This window comes from Globicephala melas, chromosome X (genome assembly GCF_963455315.2).
Source record: "Globicephala melas chromosome X, mGloMel1.2, whole genome shotgun sequence".
In the NCBI taxonomy this organism is placed as follows: domain Eukaryota; kingdom Metazoa; phylum Chordata; class Mammalia; order Artiodactyla; family Delphinidae; genus Globicephala; species Globicephala melas.
In genome coordinates this window covers 94,117,142-94,140,261 of record NC_083335.1, presented here as the reverse complement: position 1 = coordinate 94,140,261, position 23,120 = coordinate 94,117,142, and the positions used below count along the sequence as shown (strand labels likewise).

The following is a 23,120-nucleotide window of genomic DNA, read 5'->3' as shown; positions in this document are numbered from 1 at the left end:
AGACTTGGGACTGCTTCTCTCTTTTTTCCCTCTGCAAGAGGCGTCTAGGATTTCAATCACAAGCCTGATGGTGTTGGTCATTACTGCCTGCTAGAAGGGGTGAATACTTCCTTACATTCATCACAGTCTAACTTGACATTAACAGTTTAGGAGGCAGTGGAAGCCGAAGTGACTGGGAGAAGATAGACGGTTAGCTAATGCAGAGGTTCAATTTTCTTCATTCTTGGTGTCCAGTCCATACCGGTCAACCAGTACCTGTTGCTCCTTTATCAAACCCTCCGCTTGTCTTTTCAAGAGCAGAGGACATTGAAATTCACTGGAACAGTGTTCTCAAAAGGGAAGTTACTTTCCATAAAAGAAAGATTTTACTCTTCATTGCAACTGAGCTCTCTTCCTCCAGCTGTGAAACTGATTGAAGTTCTTAAGGCTCGTAAGACAGCTCTACTCACAGCCCTGTGATTACTTTTATAAAGGAGAAAAAAAAAAGCCATAGGAGGGAATGGTTGATCACCCACAAAAATATTCTTTCTTTTTTGAATTTTCTTCTCAAACTGCGGAGGGAGGGGAAAGAAGTTGGGAAATATTCGAGGAACATTATTTCCTAGTATATGAGTATCCAGGGTCCCTTCTCCATTGCTTCCCCAGCAGAGCACGGGCCTCAGGAGGTACATGAAAAAATGTGGGAGAGACTTGAAGATTAAGATAGAGTAAGGGAAGATCAACCCTTTCCCAGTAGGCTGGGAAAGAGAAAAGAGAGGAGGGGTAGGGAGGGGAAGACTTTGCTAAGTTTCAAAGAGGCTGATGGAGCCGCAGTCATCCCTGTGAAAGAATGTGAGAGTAACAGACAGACGGAGAGCAGATTTTAAGGTGTTTTATTCCTCATTAGGCATATATGCCTCACTTCTTTAATTCCACCAGAAAATGAGTACAGGTCTGAATTCCTTTCTGTATCAGGTAAAGTCCAGTCAGGAAAACAGAAACCACCCTATCTCAGCAGAGGGAATTTCACCCCAGGGATTTGCTACACGGATGATGGGAAAGTGGAGAATCCCAACGTGGGCGCAGAGGCAACATCAAGATTAACAACTACAGGAAGTGGTGACCGCCCTCCGGGTTGGACGAAACCTGGCAGGAGGAGGTTGTGTAAGTCAAGCCCAGAAGCCAGGGCCTGTGGCAGGAGCTGGAACTACGGTGGTGACGGCCAGTAGGAGCTCAGGCCACAGTGGGGAAGGCTGGCCGGTGGGAGCCGGAGCTTCCGGTGGAAAGGCAGCCACTTCCAAGATGCCACTTGAAGCAGAAAGCGGGGGGTGTCCCTATCCTCCACCCTCTGTTCCTCATCTGAAACAGAACAGAGCGAGTAAAGGCTGAGGAATAAGTCCCAGAGCAGAGAGGCAAATAACTGGCGTATAACTTGATGGTCTAACTGTGTGTCTTTGAACTCATCTCTGTGTGTAACTGAACCAGTGAACCGACTGTCTTTTATGTGGGTTACCTATGACTCAAGAGCCATGCAGAAAGTCACAGTGGAGTACCTTTCCTTAAATATTAAAAAGTGAAAAACAATATTATTTTACTCACGGTCATAATTCTGCAGGTTGTCTCAAGTGCTTCATAGACAATAACCCAAAGAGTTCAGGCCTCTCCTCTTTTTTCTCCTCTTGTTCCCTTTCGCTCCTTCAGTTTCTTCTTTTACCTCTCTATTCACTCTAGCTGTTGTACAACCACCCTGATGCAATCAGGGGTTACCATCCTACCCTTCTGTCTCTTTCATGTCCTAAAGACTGGATGGGAGTCAGAGAAAAAAAAAATGCTAAATCTGCCTTTGGCATCTACCACATCTGACATACCTTTGTTCTGACCCTGTTTACCTACCTTGCCTAGAAAAATGTCACGTCCGCCTGGGAATACTACAGTCATTCAAACATTTTGGTCTATTTGTTATGTTTTCTTTTCCCATGGTTGTATTAGGAGTGATCTGGGATGTGGCTGCCACTGTCAGGCTTTTTTGTCTGGTATCGTGGCTAAAAGTATAGCCAAATTGCTTGGGTTTTAAATCCCAACTGCATGGTTTCCTAACTGCATGACCTTGGCCAAGTAACTTAACGGCTCTGGGTCTCAGTTTCCTCATCTGTAAATGTAATCCTAATAATAGAAAGTACTTTATAGTGTTGAATTGTTAGTATCGAATTAATTTATTTATATACTGAATTTATGTATGTGTGTGTATGGGTGTCTTTGTGTGTAGACACACACATAAGATATGTATCAACTCATATATACATATGTGTATGTATATATGTACATACACATGTATTTACATGCACACATACATATCTTAGAAAATTGGCACAAAGTAAGCATTCTATAAATATCAGCGATCACACCTGTTATAATTTTTCTCAACAAGACTCTAAATGCTGCGCCAGCCTATCAAAAGATACCACATCTATTTAATGTTTTTTACCTAGCCCAAAGTCATGACTAGTTGGGTGACTTTTTAAAAATTGACACTTGATAACTGATCAGTCCAAAAATTAATTCACAGTGTAAAACACCATGAATTGTACTGTTATTTGCCTCTCAGTTGTAGAAATTAGTTTCATTTCACACTATGTTTAGTTGTGATTGGATCATTGTAGACTTTTTTTCTGTCATTTTTTTGTGGTTAAAGATTTAAATTTGTTATGGAGACAAGCTTTTCAGTTGACCAATGATTAGCTAATTTCTGATCATAGAAAAGGAAACAGATTGCCCCAAGGCTGCTGTTTTCATTTCCTCATGGGAGGAAGAAGCATAGCAGAGAAGAAAGGCGCACGCTCAAGGCACTGAACCTCCGCCACCATGGGGAACTTGTTTGTGAATGAGGGCCTGTCCATCTTCGTCATTGTAAGTACCCATGAGAATGAAATGAAAAATTCTCCGACTTGTTTGGGTTCTCTTGGAAATGAAAATAGAGCAAAGCTTTTTTGTTTGTTTTGTTTGAGAAATTGTGTTGAAACTGATTTATTATGTGAACATGCATCCATCTGTAAGCAGAGTGAGTCCATTCTTCCAAACTTATTCATGGAAAGAATGTATCTGGGGACTCACTTCACCTAGTTTATTTCTGGAGTTTTTAGGAGTAATAAATTAGCCAGCGTTTCACAGTGGGAGTAGGAGACATTTCATGCTAATGATCCTTGTTTACTCAGAGGCAAATTTCTCTACTTTTAATGTATTTATACCACCTAAAAATGGGCAATTGAAATTTTATACAGTTTTCCAAATAACAAATGCAAGACTGGCTCGTGTGTGGGAAATTGGCCTTTATTTCAGTAATTACACCAAAAATAATTGAAGTTCTCAATTTTCTTTTTTAAAAAAGTGTCTTCTTTTCTCTGAGGTAAACTTTAGTTATTTGTGAGGTTTTGAAAAATTTAAGGGAAGGGAATTGAAAAAAAAACTATCTAGACACATATTTATAGCGTATATATGATATATATTATATTTAGCTGTATATAAATCAATATAGTCTGTCTTGAGAAACAATTTTTGTAAGTAAAGATATGGCTAATTTTCGAACAGACATGATGATTTCTTTAGTTTTTAACATAACATAGATCAACTATTTTTTTAAGATGGTGGTCTCAGCAAAGCAATCACAGACAATTGGGAAGATAGAAATGTGATTTATAAGTAGCTTTTCCAAATAGCCAACTAAAGTATTACCCAGATGTTAAAAAGAACACTTATGTATGAATTTTTTGAAAGAATCTATCATGAAGTAAATATGACTCTTTGAGCTGTAGAGGTAGAGAGAAATGAGTGGCACAGATAAAATAAAAATCACAAATATTTTGTCATTTAAAAAAAAATTAAGCCAAATCAACACTCTAATGCAATACAGAATTGTTCTGAGGACTCCAAGCTGTTAAGTTGATTTCTTATCCCCATTTGAAGAACAGATTACTCCTTTAAAAAATAAGTTCAAGTATAAACACTTTTAGCTCTTACCACAGTTTTCCCAGGGAAGTGACCTCTGTCTAAATTATACACTCATGTACTTGAAAGTGAACCCACAGCTTGGAAGGCAAGAGTAAAAATGACAAGGTTAGGAAATGGAGAAGTGGTTTTAGTACCTTCTTCTTTATAAAGAGAGACTCTTCTCAAGCATCGAAGGACATCAAATAGCCTCAAAGCACAGTTAAGAACAGATTGCTACTGTGGAGCTGAAGGTGGAGGACTGGGTAGAGTCATCGTTTGATGCAATCAGTGCTTGGGATGAAATGAGCAGTCACAATCTAGAAGGATCTCCCTTAAAAAAAAAAAAAAATCCCATGCCTCTCATTCCCTCATTGATGCTGAATAGTCCCTCTTTCAAAAGTGAAGCAGGGCTTCCCTGGTGGCGCAGTGGTTGAGAGTCCGCCTGCCGATGCAGGGGACACGGGTTCGTGCCCCGGTCCGGGAAGATCCCACATGCCGCAGAGCGGCTGGGCCCGTGAGCCATGGCCGCTGAGCCTGTGCGTCCGGAGCCTGTGCGTCCGGAGCCTGTGCTCCGCAACGGGAGAGGCCACGACAGTGAGAAGCCCGCGTATCGCAAAAAAAAAAAAAAAAAATTAAAAAGTGAAGCAAAACTTATCAAGTAGAATTAAAGCCTTGTCATTTTAGCTGATGAGACCTCCACTAGCTGGGGCGGGATGCTGTGTGGCGGAGAGAGGTAATCACACCTGTGAGAATCAAACACAAAGTCCTGCTGGTGCAGAGGACAGTATAGGAACAGATTCCTTTCCCTTCTCTTTGTAAGAAGAGTCACCTGCTGTCATCTATCAATCTAAAAGGAGGAGAAAGAAAGGAGGGGAGATAGATAATAACTCGGCATACGGCCCAAGTAGTATAACAATCACGGGGGACAACACAGGGAGGAAAGGTTACTTACAGAGAAGTGTAGTGATACTCTTGCAGGAAGGAGCTGGCTTTGTAACCACCTTAATCAAAGGCTGTACTTGGGGAAGTCCTGACCTTGGTCTGACTCTAAACTGCTGTGAAATCTACCTGTTGAAACATGACAACTTCACGCAACCACTTCTGTTTGTGCAGCTGGTATGGCTGGGGATGAACGTCTTCCTCTTTGTCTGGTACTACCGGGTTTATGATATTCCAGATAAGTTCTTCTACACTCGAAAACTTCTTGGGGTAAGTAGAAGTTCCATCTCCCTCAGTATTGACTGGCTCCCATGTCTAATCAGAGATTCTTGTTCCTATTCCTTTTAACATTTTAAAGAAATATTCTGACCAACCCAAAGAGCACCATCGGCCTCACTCCCTCCATTGCAACCCCCTGGGCAAGAGTCTTTAGGCCTTCCAGTGTGGGACAGACAGAAGTGTGGCAGAGGGTCCCAGCAGCATCCTTCCCCTCCCAAGAACTACTGTGCTACTGTTAGCTTGAAGGAGAAATCTAATACTGACTCCGGAATGGATGGGCAGGTTGCAAAGATCGATCCAGGGGTGACACAGGTGGCACAAGTGGGACTTCCTATATTCTCTAAATCATCCGATTCCTATTAACTTTTGTGCATGAAAAACCCTGCTCCTAATGACATGTTACGAAATACTCTTCAGGAAATAAGCCTCTCCCTACATATGGAGGCTTTGAGGAACCTGCCCAAAGATCACGTTCTTTGACTCGACTGGCAGAGCAAAGGCCCCTGACTTTTCTTGGGTCCAATAACATTCTCAGTTTCCTTGAACTGACAGGGCTCTTCTTCATCATAAATGAAAATAAGAAAATAAGTACAATTACGGCTGCCCCCAGAGGATATCATTTGTTACATCGTACTGAAACCATTACTTAATAATACTAATTATAATATGTATTATACATCATATGCATAAATAATTATAACATATAATTACACTACATTATTATAATTGTTGTTAACTTATTCAGGTTGATGCTGAAAAGGATGATTTCCCTTTGCATTTTCCTCCTCCAAAATATGCAACTTCTTTAGGCATTACAAAGAACAATTATACCGTACGAACTTAGTTACTGTTGAGGTTAGTCTATGTGCTAAGAAAATCTTCTTTACAAAGACCTAATTTCTATACTGAACTCTAGTTAATGATATGCATGCTTAAATATTTAGGAGGAAGTAAACTGATATCTGCAACTTACTTGGAAATACATCAAAAATAAGATGCATTGATGGATGGATAGAGGGATGGGTAGATGGATGGAGAGGTGAATAGACATGTGCTAAAGCAACCATTGTAAAATGTAAAAGGTAGAATCTTGGAGATGAATCAACAGGTATTCATTGTGAAATTATTTCAAATTCTCTTTATGTTTGAAAATATTCATAATATTTATTTTAATCTGGCCCTTGCTCCCCACCCCAACATTTTATTCATTTATGATGAAGAAGAGCCCTGGCTCTAAAGGACCTTCCTTCCCAGATAACTTGATATCTCTTTTTTTTTTTTTTTTTTTTTTTTTTTTGCGGTACGCGGGCCTCTCAGTGTTGCGGCCTATCCCGTTGCGGAGCACAGGCTCCGGATGCGCAGGCTCAGCGGCCATGGCTCACGAGCCCAGCCGCTCTGCGGCATGTGGGATCTTCCCGGACCGGGGCACGAACCCAGGTCCCCTGCATCGGCAGGCGGACTCTCAACCACTGTGCCACCAGGGAAGCCCCTATAACTTGATATCTCTGGAGTGTGGGCCTCATGCTGGGAAGCCTGGGGGAGTGGGTGTAGGCAAGTGGGGCGGGCGGTGTCCTGGGCGCACAAGAGTCACCCTGCTTCTTATCCTGCCTTTTCCAGTCAGCGCTGGCACTGGCCAGGGCCCCTGCAGCCTGCCTGAATTTCAACTGCATGCTGATTCTACTGCCAGTCTGTCGAAATCTACTGTCTTCCCTCAGGGGTTCCAGTGCGGTAAGAACCAACATTTACAAAGTTTGAGTTCCTCAGAATTTCGAAGGCCATCAAGCTCAATGCCGCCCCCCACTTTTTTTAACATCTTTATTGGAGTATAATTGCTTTGCAGTGGTGTGTTAGTTTCTGCTTTATAACAAAGTGAATCAGCTATACATATACATATATCCCCATATCTCCTCCCTTTTGCGTCTCCCTCCCACCCTCCCTATCCCACCCGTCCAGGTGGTCACAAAGCACCGAGCTGATCTCCCTGTGCTATGCGGCTGCTTCCCACTAGCTATCTACTTTACATTTGGTAGTGTATATATGTCCATGCCACTCTCTCACTTCATCCCAGCTTACCCTTCCCCCTCCCCATGTCCTCAAGTCCATTCTCTGGTAGGTCTGTGTCTTTATTCCTGTCTCACCCCTATGTTCTTCAGAACCATTTTTTCCCCTTAGATTCTATATATATGTGTTAGCATACGGTATTTGTCTTTCTCTTTCTGACTTACTTCACTCTGTATGACAGACTCTGGGTCCATCCACCTCACTACAGATAACTTAATTTCGTTTCCTTTTATGGCTGAGTAATATTCCATTGTATGTATGTGCCACATCTTCTTTATCCATTCATCTGTTGATGGACACGTAGGTTGCTTCCATGTCCTGGCTATTGTAAATAGAGCTGCAATGAACATTGTGGTACATGACTCTTTTTGAATTATGGTTTTCTCAGGGTATATATCCAGTGGTGGGATTGCTGGGTCATATGGTAGTTCTATTTTTAGTTTTTTGAGGAACCTCCATACTGTTCTCCATAGTGGCTGCACCAATAGGGAAAGCAAACCAAGAGTTTGTGAGGATTCCAACCTCTGTACAATATTCACAAGCCAAGCAATGCTTGATTCTCTAGTTTATTTTTATATTATTTGTTGGTGGAGCTCCTTGGGATAGCCATTTAACCTGGAACAGACATTAAAAACAAACAAACAAAAAGTAAACAGCAACCAATCAACATATACCTCAACAATAGCAATAAAGTACATATGCATGTACGCACACAGACATACATCATATGACATATGTATATGTATATAAGCAGAGATTTATGAGACTGACGTGAAATTTGGGAATTAATCTCACAGTGCCATGTTTCTCAAAATTTTTAAGTCAGAGAAAATCTCTTTTGTGGATAATATCCAAAGAAGATGGGATCAATGAGCTATGAGTCACTATGTAATGAATGTGACAGGTGTTATGTCCATGGAATTGAGGAGTTCAGAGCTTTCTAAATGCCCGGGGTCTTTCACCCTCACTTCAACAATCCAGAGAGCCCCTAATATACTATGCTAGAAGAAAAAAATGATTATGTAGGAAGAGCTTTTGTAATCTATAAAATGGTATACGAATTTCTTATTGATATTGTTATACAAAGATGAGAAAAGAGGAACTTGGAATCTGCACATGTACTCAAATTAATACGATACAAAGCAAAATATGATGGGTCCCACAAAATGTTACAAATAAGGAGCCACAGGGAATCCATCAAAGGAGGGGGAAATTATATCAGGTGGCGCAGGGGATGGAAAAAGGCTTCTTAGAGAAGGTGGCATCAGATATGGGCATATAAGGATAAAATAAGCCTGTACGAGATGTAAAGGAGAGAGAAAGACATTCTACATGGAGAAAACGGTATGGGCAAAAGCACAGGGAATGGTGAGGAAATCATATCCTTGAAAGTCCTGTGTGATCATGACTTGTGGCTTCTCTTTGGATGTGTTTGCCATTCCTGACCACACCATAGAGGGCAGCTCTTCCAAAGTTAGGGACTGATACCCTGGTGGGACCCATTCCACTGCCCATTAGTGACTAGTAGCCTCTCTTTTTCCTTTTAATAAGATGTTCTTTTTATATTAACTAGCTTTTAAAAAAATTACCTATTAAGTAGAGGTCATTTATAGTGGAGAGAAGCAAGCAATCTACTTTGATGGGAGTGTAGGGATTTTAAAGGGTAGGTGTCTGAGGTCAGGCTGGAGCTTTGCTGGTAAACTAGGACCTTAAATGTATAGCTGAGATGTTAATACTTAATTGGTAATCGAAGACTAAGTGTGTGAAGGAAAGTGATCTAAACTGCCAATAACAAAACTTGCCTTGAGCTCTGCCTCATTTTCTCTAGTCTTACTAAATTCACATTGATCCTAAGGAGATTCTTTTTCTTTGAGAATATACAATACTTGATTTACTAATATAGGGTTAGCAGGCTACAACTAACAGTAGACATTGATTACAAGGATTTCCAAAATCATCTTTTTAACCTAAGAAACCACAGAGGTAGAATTCCATTTGATTGAAAAGTTTTCTTTTTTTTAAATTGAAGTATAGTTGATTTACAATGTTGTGTTAATTTATGCTGTACACCAAATTGACTCAGTTATTCATATATATACATTCTTTTTATATTCTTTTCCATTACAATTTATCACAGGACATTGAATATAGTTTCCTGTGCTATACAGTAGGACCTTGTTGTTCATCCATTGTATATGTAATAGTTTGCATCTACTAACCCCAAACTCCCCCACACCGCTCCCCCTTGGCAACCACAGGTCTGTTCTCTCTGTGAGTCTGTTTGTGCTTCGTAGATAGGTTCAGCTGTGTCATATTTCAGATTCCACATATAAGTTATATCCTATGGTATTTGTCTTTATTTCTGACTTACTTCACTTAGTATGATCATCTCTGGGTCCATCCATGTTGCTGGAAATGGCATTATTTCATTCTTTTTATGGCTGAGTAGTATTCCATCGTATATATGTACCACATCTTCTTTATCCATTCATCTTTTGATGGACATTTAGGTTGTTTCCATGTCTTGGCTCTTGTGAATAGTGCTGCTATGAACATTGGGGTGCATGTATCTTTTTGAATTAGAGTTTTGTCCGGATATATGCCCAGGAGTGGGATTGCTGGATCATAGGGTAATTGCAAAGTTTTATTGATGAACCACCTGTAAAGTACAACATCTGGTATATTGCAGGTGCCCAATGAACATTTGCTAAATGAAGTTCGGGGACTGTAGTTTTTTTATTCTCCCCCCACCCCCTGTTCAAATACTTTCTATTTAGAGGAAGTAAACCCTGAGAAACAGGCAGTGTTTTCGCCAGGACAGCCTGTTAAGAAATCCTTGTTACCCCACAGGCCCAAATTGCGATGCCATTGCGTGGCCATGCCCCATGAGTGGCACATGTTGTAATGGCCACTTTTAGGCTTCCTGTGGCCTAAAAGGAGGGAAGATCCTCATGAGAGTCTCTAAAGACAGGGTGAAATGAGGCTGCTCTTCAAATTGCAGAGACACTCAACTCTCTAACCAGAGAGACCTGTATGTCAAAGAAAATATTTTTAAAAATTAGCAGCAAGTAAGATTCTTTTACAGATGGGGTGTGTCCCTCCTCCAGATTTCCCAATCTGAAATGTTAACTGGGCAAAGAACCTTCTATTCTGATTGGGATTAAAATGAGTACACATGCTGTGACTAATGTTGGAAATTATAACACCTGCCACTTATTGAGTCTTCCTGGACCTCACCTCGTGAAATCTGCATGTCAGACCAGTGAGGTGGGGATGAAATTCATTGGGAGTGTTGGGATTCCAGCCCAGGTGCTTGTGCCTCCAGAGCCTCTTCACTTTCCTACATGCCACCTAAACTCAAAACTCTCTTGTGGCTGGGCCCGTGAGCCATGGCCGCTAAGCCTGCGCGTCCAGAGCCTGTGCTCCGCAACGGGAGAGGCCACAACAGTGAGAGGCCCGCGTACCGCAAAAACAACAAAAAACAAAAAACAAAAAAAACTCTCTTGTGGTGGTCCTACGGTCTTAGAAAGGCCATCATGTATATATGAATATTTGGGCAGGCTGAATAACCTAGGCTAGAAGTGACAGGGGTGTTGTAACTTCAAGGATTTATTAGTAGGCCTTTATGCAAACTTAACAGTCACAGAACTGGAGAAAGAAAGAAAACCACAGGGTTGGCCCACCCCAGGAAAACTAGGGGTAAAGACTCTGAGCCTGCTCTGTCGAGGGAAATGGGGAATGGTGGGACTCAGCATACAGAAGTCCCCAAAGAAGCCTTAATAACCTCAACTTGGATGGAAGTTCTAGTCTGAAGATCAGAAAGAAACAGGAAGGCAAGAGAGTGAGCTCTTTTCTCTAACCTTATATAGCCTGGGGGTCAGAGGCCCTCGATATAGCTCTATATCTGACCATGTGGTCCAGGGCAAGGCTCTTGGACTTCCTGTCTCATAGTTGTTGTTTTTCTTTTTGTTGTTGTTTTTAGCTAAAAAGCAGGTGAGATAATGCAAGTGTAAGAATGAATATGAATGATATTCTAAAAGTGTGTTAATGGACTAAGCCTGTCAACTAATGAGTTGTCAGTTAACAAATATTTGTTGAGTGCCAACTATATGCTAAGCACAGCGGACGTAGAGTGAGTAGAGAGTAAGACATGGATGAGCCATGAGCTCAGGGAGCTTAGAGTTTTATGGAAGAGATAGAAGATAAACATGTAATTTCAAAATTATAGGCAGTGCTGTACAAATCCAGTGGTGTTCTTCGTATTTATCACATATTCTACTGCCACCAGGTTTCAACATTACTGTCAGTTTCTTTGCCTGAGTTCTGTAGATTCAAGGCTGGCTTTTGCAATTTCTCTCAAACTGCATATAAATATCTAATTCAAATTCATTCATGGCACCTGTGGCGAGACCAGGTGTACATAAAATAGAACTTTAAAGTTTCCATAACACTCATGTTACAGAAGCTAATGTTTTGCCCCATTAAATATGCACTTCTTTGTTCCATTTCTCAATGCTTTGAATTTTTTTGCTCTCACAATTTGAATCGAGCATAGCAAGCTGCCGAGATAACTCAATAATCTCCCTTGCACTTGAATGTTAGCTTATTGAGATTGGGCAAGGCTCTAGTTGACAGTAACAGAGGAACTTCCCTTTAGAAGTCAATGGCAAAAAGAAGAACAGTTGTTCGGTGAGGAAGCTGTTGTGCATGATGGCAGCTTGGGTAATTGGTAGGTGGCTGGCGGTAATTCACAAGTGACTCAAAAGCATAAAAATGGTTTCTGCATGGTAGGGAGGGAGAAAAAAGCCCTGGGCAGTCACAGGCAGCAAAGCCCTCCTTTCTACCCCACCCAGCCATCTTGCCACCTTGTCAGGAAATGATGAGGAAATTATATCTGGAAGCCCTGTATAATCATGGCTTACGGCTTCTCTTTGGATGTGTTTGCCATTCCTGACCACACTATAGAGGGTGGCTTGGAAAAATGAGGGATTGGTGCCCTGGTAGGACCTTAGTTAGTTCTACTAACTCATTAGTGACTAAGAGTCTCCGTTTTTTCTTCTAATAAAATGTATGTATTTCATACTAAATAGCATTTTTTAAACCACCTATTAAGATCAGACTATTACTGAATGGACCTTGTGTTTCCCAAGCACATCTCTTCATTTTTCTGGCACTCAGTTAACTTTTCTCTAACAGTTTGTTGCTCAAGCTGATAAGAGACATTGAAATCTATTGTTTCATATTTTTGATGATCCATGTTGATGATGATAAGGGTAGAACTATGGAGACAGTGTAGAGACCATGAGGAAACCACATTCCTTTTCTTCAAATTCAGCATGCAGGAGCAAGTATCTTTTCCCCCAAAAGTTTCAAAACAATTTGTCTGGAAGTAGAAAAGAAAATCGTTTGGCATGCATAGATATGTGGGCAAATACATCTCTATAGGTTTAGAATAATTGTCTTGGGTTCTAGGACAGTGAAAATGTCATTTAACCAAATAGTTATGTAAGGATTGTTAAAAATACATGATATATTGCTCTGCACACAGGATGCTTACCCTCTAGCTGGGGAGCCATGCCATACGAGCTGAAAAGTTAAATAACGATACCAAAAAAAAAAGCGAGTGTTTATTAAATACCTCTCAATGAATCTATGAAACAGACCTACAAGGGAATAATTATGATAAATATATAGGTGAGAAAGCTGGAAACTGAGCATATTGTTCAATGTCACACAGCTAGGTGGTAGGGCTGGGGTCCAGCACAGATATATCTGATGGCAAATTGCTTTCTGACCCTACTAATTCCCATTCTCTCATTCTTGGGACTCCAATTGCATCTATCACTCCAATGAGGACTGTATTAAATGATCTACTTCTGTGTAACAAATTTCCACAAACTTAGAGGCTTAAAGCAACTCCCGTTTACTAGTTCACAGCTGTGCAGAAGTCCAGCATCCTGCTTGCTCAGGGTGTCACAAAGCTGACATCAAGGCGTCAACTGGGCTGAATACTCATATGCAGACTCTGGGTAAAATCTTCCAAGCTCATTCTTGTTGGCAAAATCCAGTCCCTGGCAGCTGCAGGACTAAGGTCCCTGTCTCCTGCTGACAGTTACTCTGGGGCTGCTCTCAGATCCGAGGTGTATTCCTTGCCATGTGGCCCCTTCCATCTTCAAGCCGGCAGCAGCGTATCAAATACTTCTGGCACCTAAGATTTCTGACTGTTAGACTCAGATTTAAAGGGCTCGTGTGATTGGGTCAGGCCCACCCAGATCATCTCTCTCTTAAGGTCAGTTTGGGATTTTAATTACCTCTGCAAAATCCCTTTTTCCATATAAGGTAACGAAATCACAGGAGTGTCATCCTATCATAGTTATAGGTCAGGTCTCACCCACACTCAAGGGGAGGAGATTGTATAAGGTCATTGGGGAACATCTTACAATTCTGCCTACCACAAGGACTCTACGAAGCTGTGGAGGAACCTAGCAATCAGGAAACAGGAAAAAGATATTTCCTTAACACTGTAAAAACTACAAAGGAGTAAAACAATGTACGGCGCTTGAAATAAACACAAAAGACAATGAGGCTATAAAAGAAAACAGGACAGTCAATTCTTCACCCACAGAAGTGTAAAAGAAGTGATTTCAACCAGGAAACCCTTATTTTGAGAGCCTGAGTCACCGGTGAACAGGTTGTTGTAGCTGCTGCTGGTAGGGTTCCACCCGTATTCCCTCTGCACTGTCAGTTCCAGTACATGGGGCAGCTGTCTTCTGCCAGCTCAGGTCATTCTCTGCCTGAGGATTTTCTTTCAGCCCTCTCCTGGGACAAGCTGGAAATGCCAGGGAGTTGATGCCCTGGGAAGAGCCCTCAGCCCATGATGGATAGGAGTTGGTAGAGACTACCCAAGTTTCCTAACCCCTCAGGTAACAAACCTCTGGGGGCGTATCCTACACAGTCTCCCAGAGTTCCCTGATCAGAGAGCCCGCTGATAAGATATGGTAGTGGTAGTTGATGTGCTAATACACCCTTTATTGGTTTCCTTCCCTTCCCAAACTTACTCCCTCTAACCTCACTTTCCAGATAGAGTACTTTCACTTAACTTCTTGTCTTGGTTTTTAGACATGTAGAATAATAGTGACTGTATCTTTACATTTGGTTTGATGGAAAAGGGAATGAACCTTAAAGACAAATCGTCCTGGATCCCAGCCAATGTGAGAGTTAGCTTTAGTTTTGTTATCTGTAAAATAAGGACAGTAATACTTATCTGGTTACATTAAATGAGGCAATGATTATGGGTAAACTGCCTGGCTCACAGAAGTCACTCAATAAAGCCTAAATGTTTTTTCCTTTCTCTGAAGTCTTCAGTGTCTTCCTTACTGGTATTTCTGCAGTTCCAGGAACCTGCTTTCATGATCCAAACAGCCTGCCCTCCCTAGATGTAGCTAACTCAGAGGTAGTGGAGTAAGCACAATTTTCTATGCAATTCTATTTTTCTATAAAACCAGAACATTTTATTAAAAATAAATAAGCCAAATATTTAACACCCGTATATTGAAATTGAATATGTTTGGAACCAGGTGTTTAAAATACCTGAGCTTTTTGTTTTGTTTTGGGGGTTTTTTGCACTTCACTCTGTTCTCCTTAGAAGTTTTCTGAATCTCTATGGCAGTACATCTAGCCTTGGAAACAAAGCATCCAGAGCGAGCACTTGACCACTTTTCAGAGAACAAAGCTCTGTCTGATTCAACCAGAAACCAGGTTTTGTTTTGTTTTTTTCCTCTACTTTGGGAATTGACATGAATCCAGATTCAAACCCACATCTTCTAACATATGTCGGTAGGACAATTACACTAACCAGTTGACCAAAATGCCATTTTAATGCCAAGGTAATCATAAAAGGTATGAAATATCAGAATGTTGATATCTCTGGCATCAGAGAGCCTGGGTTTAGACCTCAGCTCTGTCACTTATTAACTATGCAACCTAAGGGAAGGTAACTTCTCTATGCCTTTGTTTCCTCATCTGTCATGTGGTGATAATAGTGGTACCTCCCACATAGGATTAATGTAAGAATGAAATGAGTCGATGCATGTAAAACACTTAAAGCAACTCCTAGGGACTTCCCTGGCGGTCCAGTGGTTAAGACTCTGCACTTCCACTGCAGGGGGTACAGGTCCGATCCCTGGTCAGGGAACTAAGATCCTGCGTGCTGCACAGTGCGGTCAAAAATTTTAAAAACAATAAAAAAAAAACACTTAAAGCAGCTCCTTGCACAAGTTCTTTGTAAGTACTATTATAATTTTTGCTATGATTATTTTGTTAATGATCTCCCTTGTTATGTTGTCTCTATCAACATATGCAGGTGGACACTTTTTTTCTCCTCTCATAGTGTCTATGTCCTGGAAGGGTGCTCTTCTAAAACTATTCACTTGTTCTAGAACTGTTCACTTGTCTGTATCCCCATGGACTTTCAGGTCTTTGAGGGCAGCCCTGTCCTTTTAAAATTTCTATATCCCCTCGTTATTAAATAAATTAATCTGAACTAGAAACTATGTAGTTAGATGTTTTCTGTCCAAATTCATATTTTATACAATTAAGCAATGGATTCCATGAGAGGCTTTTTATGTTAATAGTACGAGAACCTAAAACATTGGTTAAGCCAGCCATGCCACTTATTGGCTGTTTGACCTTGGGAAGATGACTACATCTATCTGAGCCTCAGTGTTCTCATCTGTCAAATGGGTAGAATGATGTAGTTTTTAGGGTGGTCATAAGAATTAAATGAGATGATATGTGTCTAATGCCTGGCACAGAGAAAACTTTCTTGTTAACAATTACGATTTCATTCTTTTCCCTTTAATCCAAAGTGCTGCTCAACAAGAATTCGAAGACAGCTGGACAGGAACCTCACCTTTCATAAAATGGTGGCATGGATGATTGCACTTCACACTGGTATGTTCATTAAGATATTTGAGATTGCAAAGGAAACTTGGAACCAGAGTGTTCCCTCTAAGATATTTTTAAAATAAGGGATCAGCCTTTGCAGGTAGATTAGGTGGTGATTGGATGTGTACTTTTTGAATGAGTTCTATGAAAAAATATTCACCCCTCTTTCTGCTATCCCAACACTAGGATTTATTCCTTCAGGTCTTAAAACTTTTTCCCCTTAGACTCTTCTGATAAAATCCCAGTGTATTCACCCTTTTATACACTTTTTAACATCAAAATTGTTTGTTAGTCCACATATGAGAGCTTTTATTCATTCATCTTTTAAATACTTGGTTGTACATGTAATTCATGGATTTCTTGCAATAATCCTACAAAGGCCATAGCCCATAAGTTGGGAGTTTCTTACGATAGCCTTTATTAGCTAAACACTTTCTTTTTATTATTGTTTATATATATATATACATATGTATATATGATAGTATTCATGTGTTTATGTATATTTTGTGTTATTATTATAATTATTAAGGTGGTGGTGGTGGTGTAAGAAGGGATCCTTATCAGATCTCCACTAACTTACCGTAGAGTCAGGGGCTGCAGCCAGAAACCCAGCTACAAATAAAATTGTACACACACTTCACCCTCTTTGTTTCTCTTCTGTGCCCTCTTCAGCGATTCACACCATTGCACACCTATTTAATGTGGAGTGGTGTGTCAATGCCCGAGTCAACAATTCTGACCCTTATTCAATAGCACTCTCTGACATTGGAGATAAGCCTGGTGAAACTTACCTCAATTTTGCTCGACAGAGAATTAAGGTAAGCCTCTTATTTCCTGATTCAGATGTTCTGTAGACATTAAAACTGAGGATTAGATTTCAGCGAGTGAAGAATTCTACTTGATCAGAACAATGACAAAAGTTGACTATCAGAGGGACAATTCTGTAGGTTCTAAGAATGTGGCCACAGAGAAAATGTCTCCCACACTCCTGATCCCATATGTAGAGGGTCACTAGATGTTCTCCAGTTTCTTAAAGTCACCTATCAGAATGTGTATACGTGGAGCCTGGAGTAACACAGGCTTATCCATGGCAATGCCCAACAGTCAAAGAAAGCCAGGAACATAGTCTAGTCAAACAAAGTTGGGTTTATTACTTACTGCAGCAAAGAGACCTCACACTATGAGGAAGTTGGGGGCACCTCAGGAGGGTGTTGAGAAAGGCTTGCTGTGGGACTTGTGTTAGATGATTCAGGAGGGGTTTCAGGAAGCAAGCATTTCCTCTGGATCAGGTATGGTCAGGAATTGGGGACAGTTCCAGCGTTGGGTATCTTAATAATTTTTTTTCTAGGAGGCAGAAGAATGGGGTTAAATCTGTAATAGGTCAAGAAGCAGCAGTCACCCATGTTTTTGTCTTGGCTCAGATAAGATTTCAGAGTGGTCTCGTTTTTGTGTCAGTCCATCACAGTGACAGAATGACCTTGTCTGACGTTGGTGTTCTATGAACTTGTTTATGTGAAATAGGGAACCCTCTGGCTGAGGTGTTAATACCAGGTCAGCCACCAGCTGACATCTGTCAGCAGTGCATTTCCTCTTTCTTGCCTACAACATCTGAGAGGTGGCCTGTGTCTGCTAATTGCTCCAGGGGCAGCCATCTGGGGAATCGTCAGGCAAGGACTTTTTCCCTTCCAGCAGCTGCTGAGGCTTTCTACACTCAGAGGGAGAAGCTCTAAGTCATCTTCATGTGCCCAGTGGTTTGGGAGGATAGCCAAATCACATCACTCACTATACACCGAATTCCAAACATGTTTCCTTGTCTGTTTAGAATAGATTACAAGAAAAGTTCCATGATTTTGTAGAAATAATTGTCCTCAGGCTGATATAAAAAAGTGTGCCTGGTCTATCTAGGGACAGAATTAAACCACATCAAATAAAATAGAAATTATTTTTCTATAATGTCTTGGATAATTTTTCTTTTACTTGTTCATTGTACAATGATACGTAAGGGTGGCAGTGTGAACATATCGAGTGAGCTGACACTGCAGTGCTGTGCCCAGATCTCTTCAGATCACTTTTACTATGTCTGCGCTCCCCTACCCTTCTGTGTGCTTTCACTTTCAATTTCCTCTATTTGCTTTTGCTCCTCAAAGGACTGCCCTGGGGCTACTGGAGTCCCTTTGCCCAAAGTCCCTTTGCCCATATCTGAAAGGGCCTGGATAGCTATCTCGCTGAGCAGCTCTTAACCAATAACTGATGGGTGCAGGCCATGAAAACCCAGCTTCCTTGCCTTGAGTCAGGATAAACTCTAAGGTGTAATTTACCCTCCACAGTTCCCCTGCAGCATCAGGCTGAAGATTTGGCCCGAGATCGTCCTCTTACCCGGCTTGTTCCTCTTTCCTATCCTATTAACCATCCCCTTACCAGCTTCTTCTGGAGCACATTCTTTCTAAATCCTCATCTCAGGATCTGCTTCGGAGGAACGCAGCCTAAGATGTTAGGCATGCACAGAATACATTTACAAACTAAGCACTATGACACTTTTCAAATCAAAGGGAGAAAGAGCTTCAGAGCCTTTTAGGACATATAGTTGATACTTTATTTGATACTCCCTTAGAACTCTTTCTGTGTATCAACTGATATTTCCTATGATACCTCAACCATGTAAGACTTTTTTTTTTAACATCTTTATTGGAGTATAATTGCTTTGCAGTGGTGTGTTAGTTTCTGCTTTATAACAAAGTGAATCAGCTATACATATACATATATCCCCATATCTCCTCCCTTTTGCGTCTCCCTCCCACCCTGCCTATCCCACCCGTCCAGGTGGTCACAAAGCACCGAGCTGATCTCCCTGTGCTATGCGGCTGCTTCCCACTAGCTATCTACCTTACATTTTGTAGTGTATATATGTCCATGCCTCTCTCTCGCTTTGTCACAGCTTACCCTTCCCCCTCCCCATATCCTCAAGTCCATTTTCTAGTAGGTTTGTGTCTTTATTCCTGTCTTACCCCTAGGCTCTTCATGACATTATTTTTTTTCTTAAATTCCATATATATGTGTTAGCATACGGTATGTGTCTTTCTCTTTCTGACTTACTTCACTCTGTATGACAGACTCTAGGTCTATCCACCTCATTACAAATAGCTCAATTTCGTTTCTTTTTATGGCTGAGTAATATTCCATTGTATATACGGAGATGGAAACAACCTAAGTGTCCATCATCGGATGAATGGGTAAAGAAGATGTAAGACTTTTTTAAATTTGGAAATATCTATTCCAATTCTATACCACTCTGTTGGGGGGATGGTTAGGCTAATCTAAAGGGGGGATGAAAATGCCTATTGCCTTATTCACTGGACACTTTATAAATAGGTAGCCCTGCTTTTGAGAGCCTACAAATAATGTGTGTGTGTGTGTTTTACAGAATCCTGAAGGAGGCCTGTACGTGGCTGTGACTCGGTTGGCAGGCATCACTGGAGTTGTCATCACACTCTGCCTCATATTAATTATCACCTCCTCCACCAAAACCATCAGGAGGTCTTACTTTGAAGTGTTTTGGTACACACACCATCTCTTTGTGATCTTCTTCATTGGTCTCGCCATCCATGGAGCTGAGTGAGTATTTAAACTCCAAGACCAAGTATTTTATGTCCCTCAGTTTCCAGATGTGATGCTCTGTTAGAGGCACAGTGACCTCCCTGTCTTTGTGTGACCTTAGCCTGTCTGCTGAGGGAATATGAGGGGAAAACAGAAGTCACTTTGATAGAAACCACTCAGCACCACTTTAGTTTCTGGTACCCAACTCATAACTATTCATAGTGCGGTTATTTATAGCAAGCTGGAAAAATACACCAAAGTTTTGAATATCTTTGCAAGCATATAGAAAGCACGCTGAGAGTGCTGGCAGGGTCTTGGATGTCTCCAATGATGTTTCCTGTGGCTTAATCCCTAGAAAATTAGACAAGCTCCCAAACCAGAGAGGTTAATGATTAATCAGGTGAAAGGTTTGCTGTCATTCAATGAGTTTTTTTGTTTGTTTAATTTTATTTATTTTTGGCTATGTTGGGTCTTCGTTGCTGCTCGTGGGCTTTCTCTAGTTGTGGCGAGCGGGAGCGACTCTTCCTTGCAGTGTGCGGGCTTCTCATTGCAGTCGGTGGCTTCTCTCGTTGTGGAGCACGGGCTGTAGGGCTCAGGGCTTCAGTAGTTGTGGCTCGCGGGCTCTAGAGCGCAAGCTCAGTAGTTGTGGTACACGGACTTAGTTGCTCCACGGCATGTGGGATCTTCCTGGACCAGGGCTCGAACCCGTGTCCCCTGAATTGGCAGGCAGATTCTTATCCACTGAGCCTCCAGGGGAGTCCCCGTTCAATGAGTTTTGATTCAAGCCAATCATTCACTGATTGCCTACTGTGTATGAGGACCTATCTCAGGCACTGTGGGGAATACTAGAAGGAGAGATACACGGTTATTGCCTTCAAGCATCCTAACATAATAATGGGGAAAGCTAGCTCCTACTGAGCATTTGTTACAGACATGAAATGTTTCTTTTAATCTCCAAAAGGTAGAGATGCCCTTACTATCCCCATTTCCAGGGGAAATTGTAGACAAGGAAACAGACCAAAAAAGGTAAAGTGTGTAGCCAAGCCACTACCAGTTTATCCGTGGCATAGCTGGGGTTGGAGACCGGATGGGCTAAGGCAGGCCATGATGAATGCTCTCATAGAGACACACGGTGCCTGGATGTGTGGCTGGGAGAGTTTGCCTTATTGGGACCCTTCTTTCATACCAGGCTTCCTTTTTCTACTCTTTCACACTAGCTGATTCTCCCACCTGCACGCAAAAAGCAGACCTGGGAAGTTCCCCGGTGGGTATGGGGCTCCAGATAACTAAGGGTGGAGGAAGTAGGTGTCAAGGCTCAATGACTCTGGTCTGAGTCAAGTCAGCCTAGAAGTGGCTGAGACCTAAAAAGGGGAAGAGTGGAGAGAAGCAGCCTGTGGCAACCCCTCATGTGCATTCTTTTTTTAAATTTATTTTATTGAAGTATAGTTGATGTACAATGTTATGTTAGTTTCAGGTGTACAGCAAAGTGACTCAGTTATACATATCCATTCTTTTTCATATTCTTTTCCATTATAGGTTAGTACAGGATACTGAATATTGTTCCCTGTCCTCAAGTGCATTCTTGATCAACTTGCTGACCCTGACGCCTGGTCATCTCTTTCTAAGCACTGAAAAATCTGTGTAGACAAAGACTCTCTTAACTCTCCTAAAAGCATTTGAGTATCTTTAAATGGGACTCGGTCATCATCCAGCTGTTTCAGAAAATCCTAGAGAAAAAAAAACAAAACTGAATTTCTTCCCCTCTCTAGCTTAGTAATTCCACCACTTTACGTTTGTATAGTTTCATAGATATGTATTTTCCTCTGGAGCCGGCAGAGGAGATATATGTACCCCGTTCTCCATCTGAGGAGAATCTGCTACTTATGCTGGTGGGCTGGTTGCTCGGTCTCCTGGCTAGGTAGCAGCTGAACTGGGATTAAAACTGACTTCCGGTCATGGCATTGAGAAGAGAAGGAGAAAATCCGATTTTTTTTCTATCACTTACTCCCCAAGTAAACTTGAACATTAAGAACTTTAATAGTTATCATTTGTTGGACGCTGACTTTGTGTCTGGCGTTTTATATGCATCATGCCAGTTGATTACTAAAACGAACTTTTAATGAGGCACTTATACCTATCTTATAGCTGAAGAAACTGAGGCTCAAAAGAAGTTAAATAACTTGCCTAAGGCCACCAAATTAGCAAGGGGTGGACGCGGGATGTGAAACCAAGGCTGTCTGGCTTGGGTCCAGAATTGCTTTCACCAAATCATTCTGCTTCTAGTTACTTGGTCTCTCTAAGCCTTGGTGTCCTCATACATAAAATGAGAGTACTAATACTTACATTTCAGGCCTGTTATGAGAATTACCTGAAATAATTTGTGTACAGTGGCTTTCCCAGGCTTGGCATGTGATAGATGCTCAATACATGGTAATTCTCTTCCCCAAGACCTAGGGATAGAAAGCGATGGTTAATGACCTTGAATTAAAACATCCTCTGAATATACCAACTGGCATAATAAATTTTAGGTCCCCCAAACAAACTTTTAGGTCCCCCAAGCAAAGGGCCTTCTGTGTCTCTTCTTATTATATATTCTGAAGACCTTGTCATTTATGTTCCTTCAGGTCAGGGACATGACTTAACTTTGTGCCTCCCTCCCTCTGTTCCCACTCAACCTGCATTGTCTTATGTTTTAGTAGTTGCTCAATTAATATTTATTGAATTGAAGTGAATGGGCTCCGAGCACTTCAAGGGACACACCAGCAGCATTGACGTCTGTGAGAATGGCATAATCTCTACAAAATTAAGTCGTCTTGAGTGGATTTCAACGTTTTGGTTGAAGTTAGACAATTTTGAAACAACAAATAAAAGATTTGTACTAAGCCTCAGGGCTACTGTATATGGTTGTATGGGTTGTCAACTACATAAGGGTGCCTGGCCAAGGGGAAAGAAATTAGCCCATGCTCTGCTGGCCAAGCTCTTGCCTCTAGAGCTGTCCTCAAAGAGGGGGCACCTTGTTCTAATTTGCACAATGGTACTGTATGGGCCCGCGGTTGCTCTGTTGGATTTGCAGTTTTTCTCTTTTTATTTGTTTGTTTATAAATGAGAATAATACTTGAAACAGAAGCACAAATGTTGCCTTTCAGAAAACGTGTACTGATGATCCAAAACTTACCCTCTATAATGTTACATATAAATATCCTTTGTGCCACTGTACATATTTTTTTTCTTTTTCTTTTTTTTTTGGCTACATTGCAGGGCAGGTGGGATGTGGGGTCTCAGTTCCCCGACCAGGGATCGAACCCACAACCCCTGCAGTGGAAGCGTGGAATCTTAAC

The 23,120-nt window shown here is 41.3% G+C and overlaps 1 protein-coding gene across 1 annotated transcript in view; it reads left to right on the top strand.

The window, feature by feature from the left end:
- The first annotated feature begins 2,720 nt into the window (after positions 1-2,720).
- The window catches only part of CYBB (cytochrome b-245 beta chain), a 34,675-nt gene continuing 14,275 nt past the window's right edge, over positions 2,721-23,120 (top strand). The window contains exons 1-6 of the mRNA XM_030834884.3: positions 2,721-2,886; positions 5,077-5,172; positions 6,799-6,909; positions 16,110-16,194; positions 16,861-17,006; positions 19,610-19,800. Of these exons, the coding sequence (XP_030690744.1) occupies positions 2,842-2,886; positions 5,077-5,172; positions 6,799-6,909; positions 16,110-16,194; positions 16,861-17,006; positions 19,610-19,800 (674 nt within the window). The 5' untranslated portion in view covers positions 2,721-2,841. The remainder of the gene's footprint in view (positions 2,887-5,076; positions 5,173-6,798; positions 6,910-16,109; positions 16,195-16,860; positions 17,007-19,609; positions 19,801-23,120) is intronic.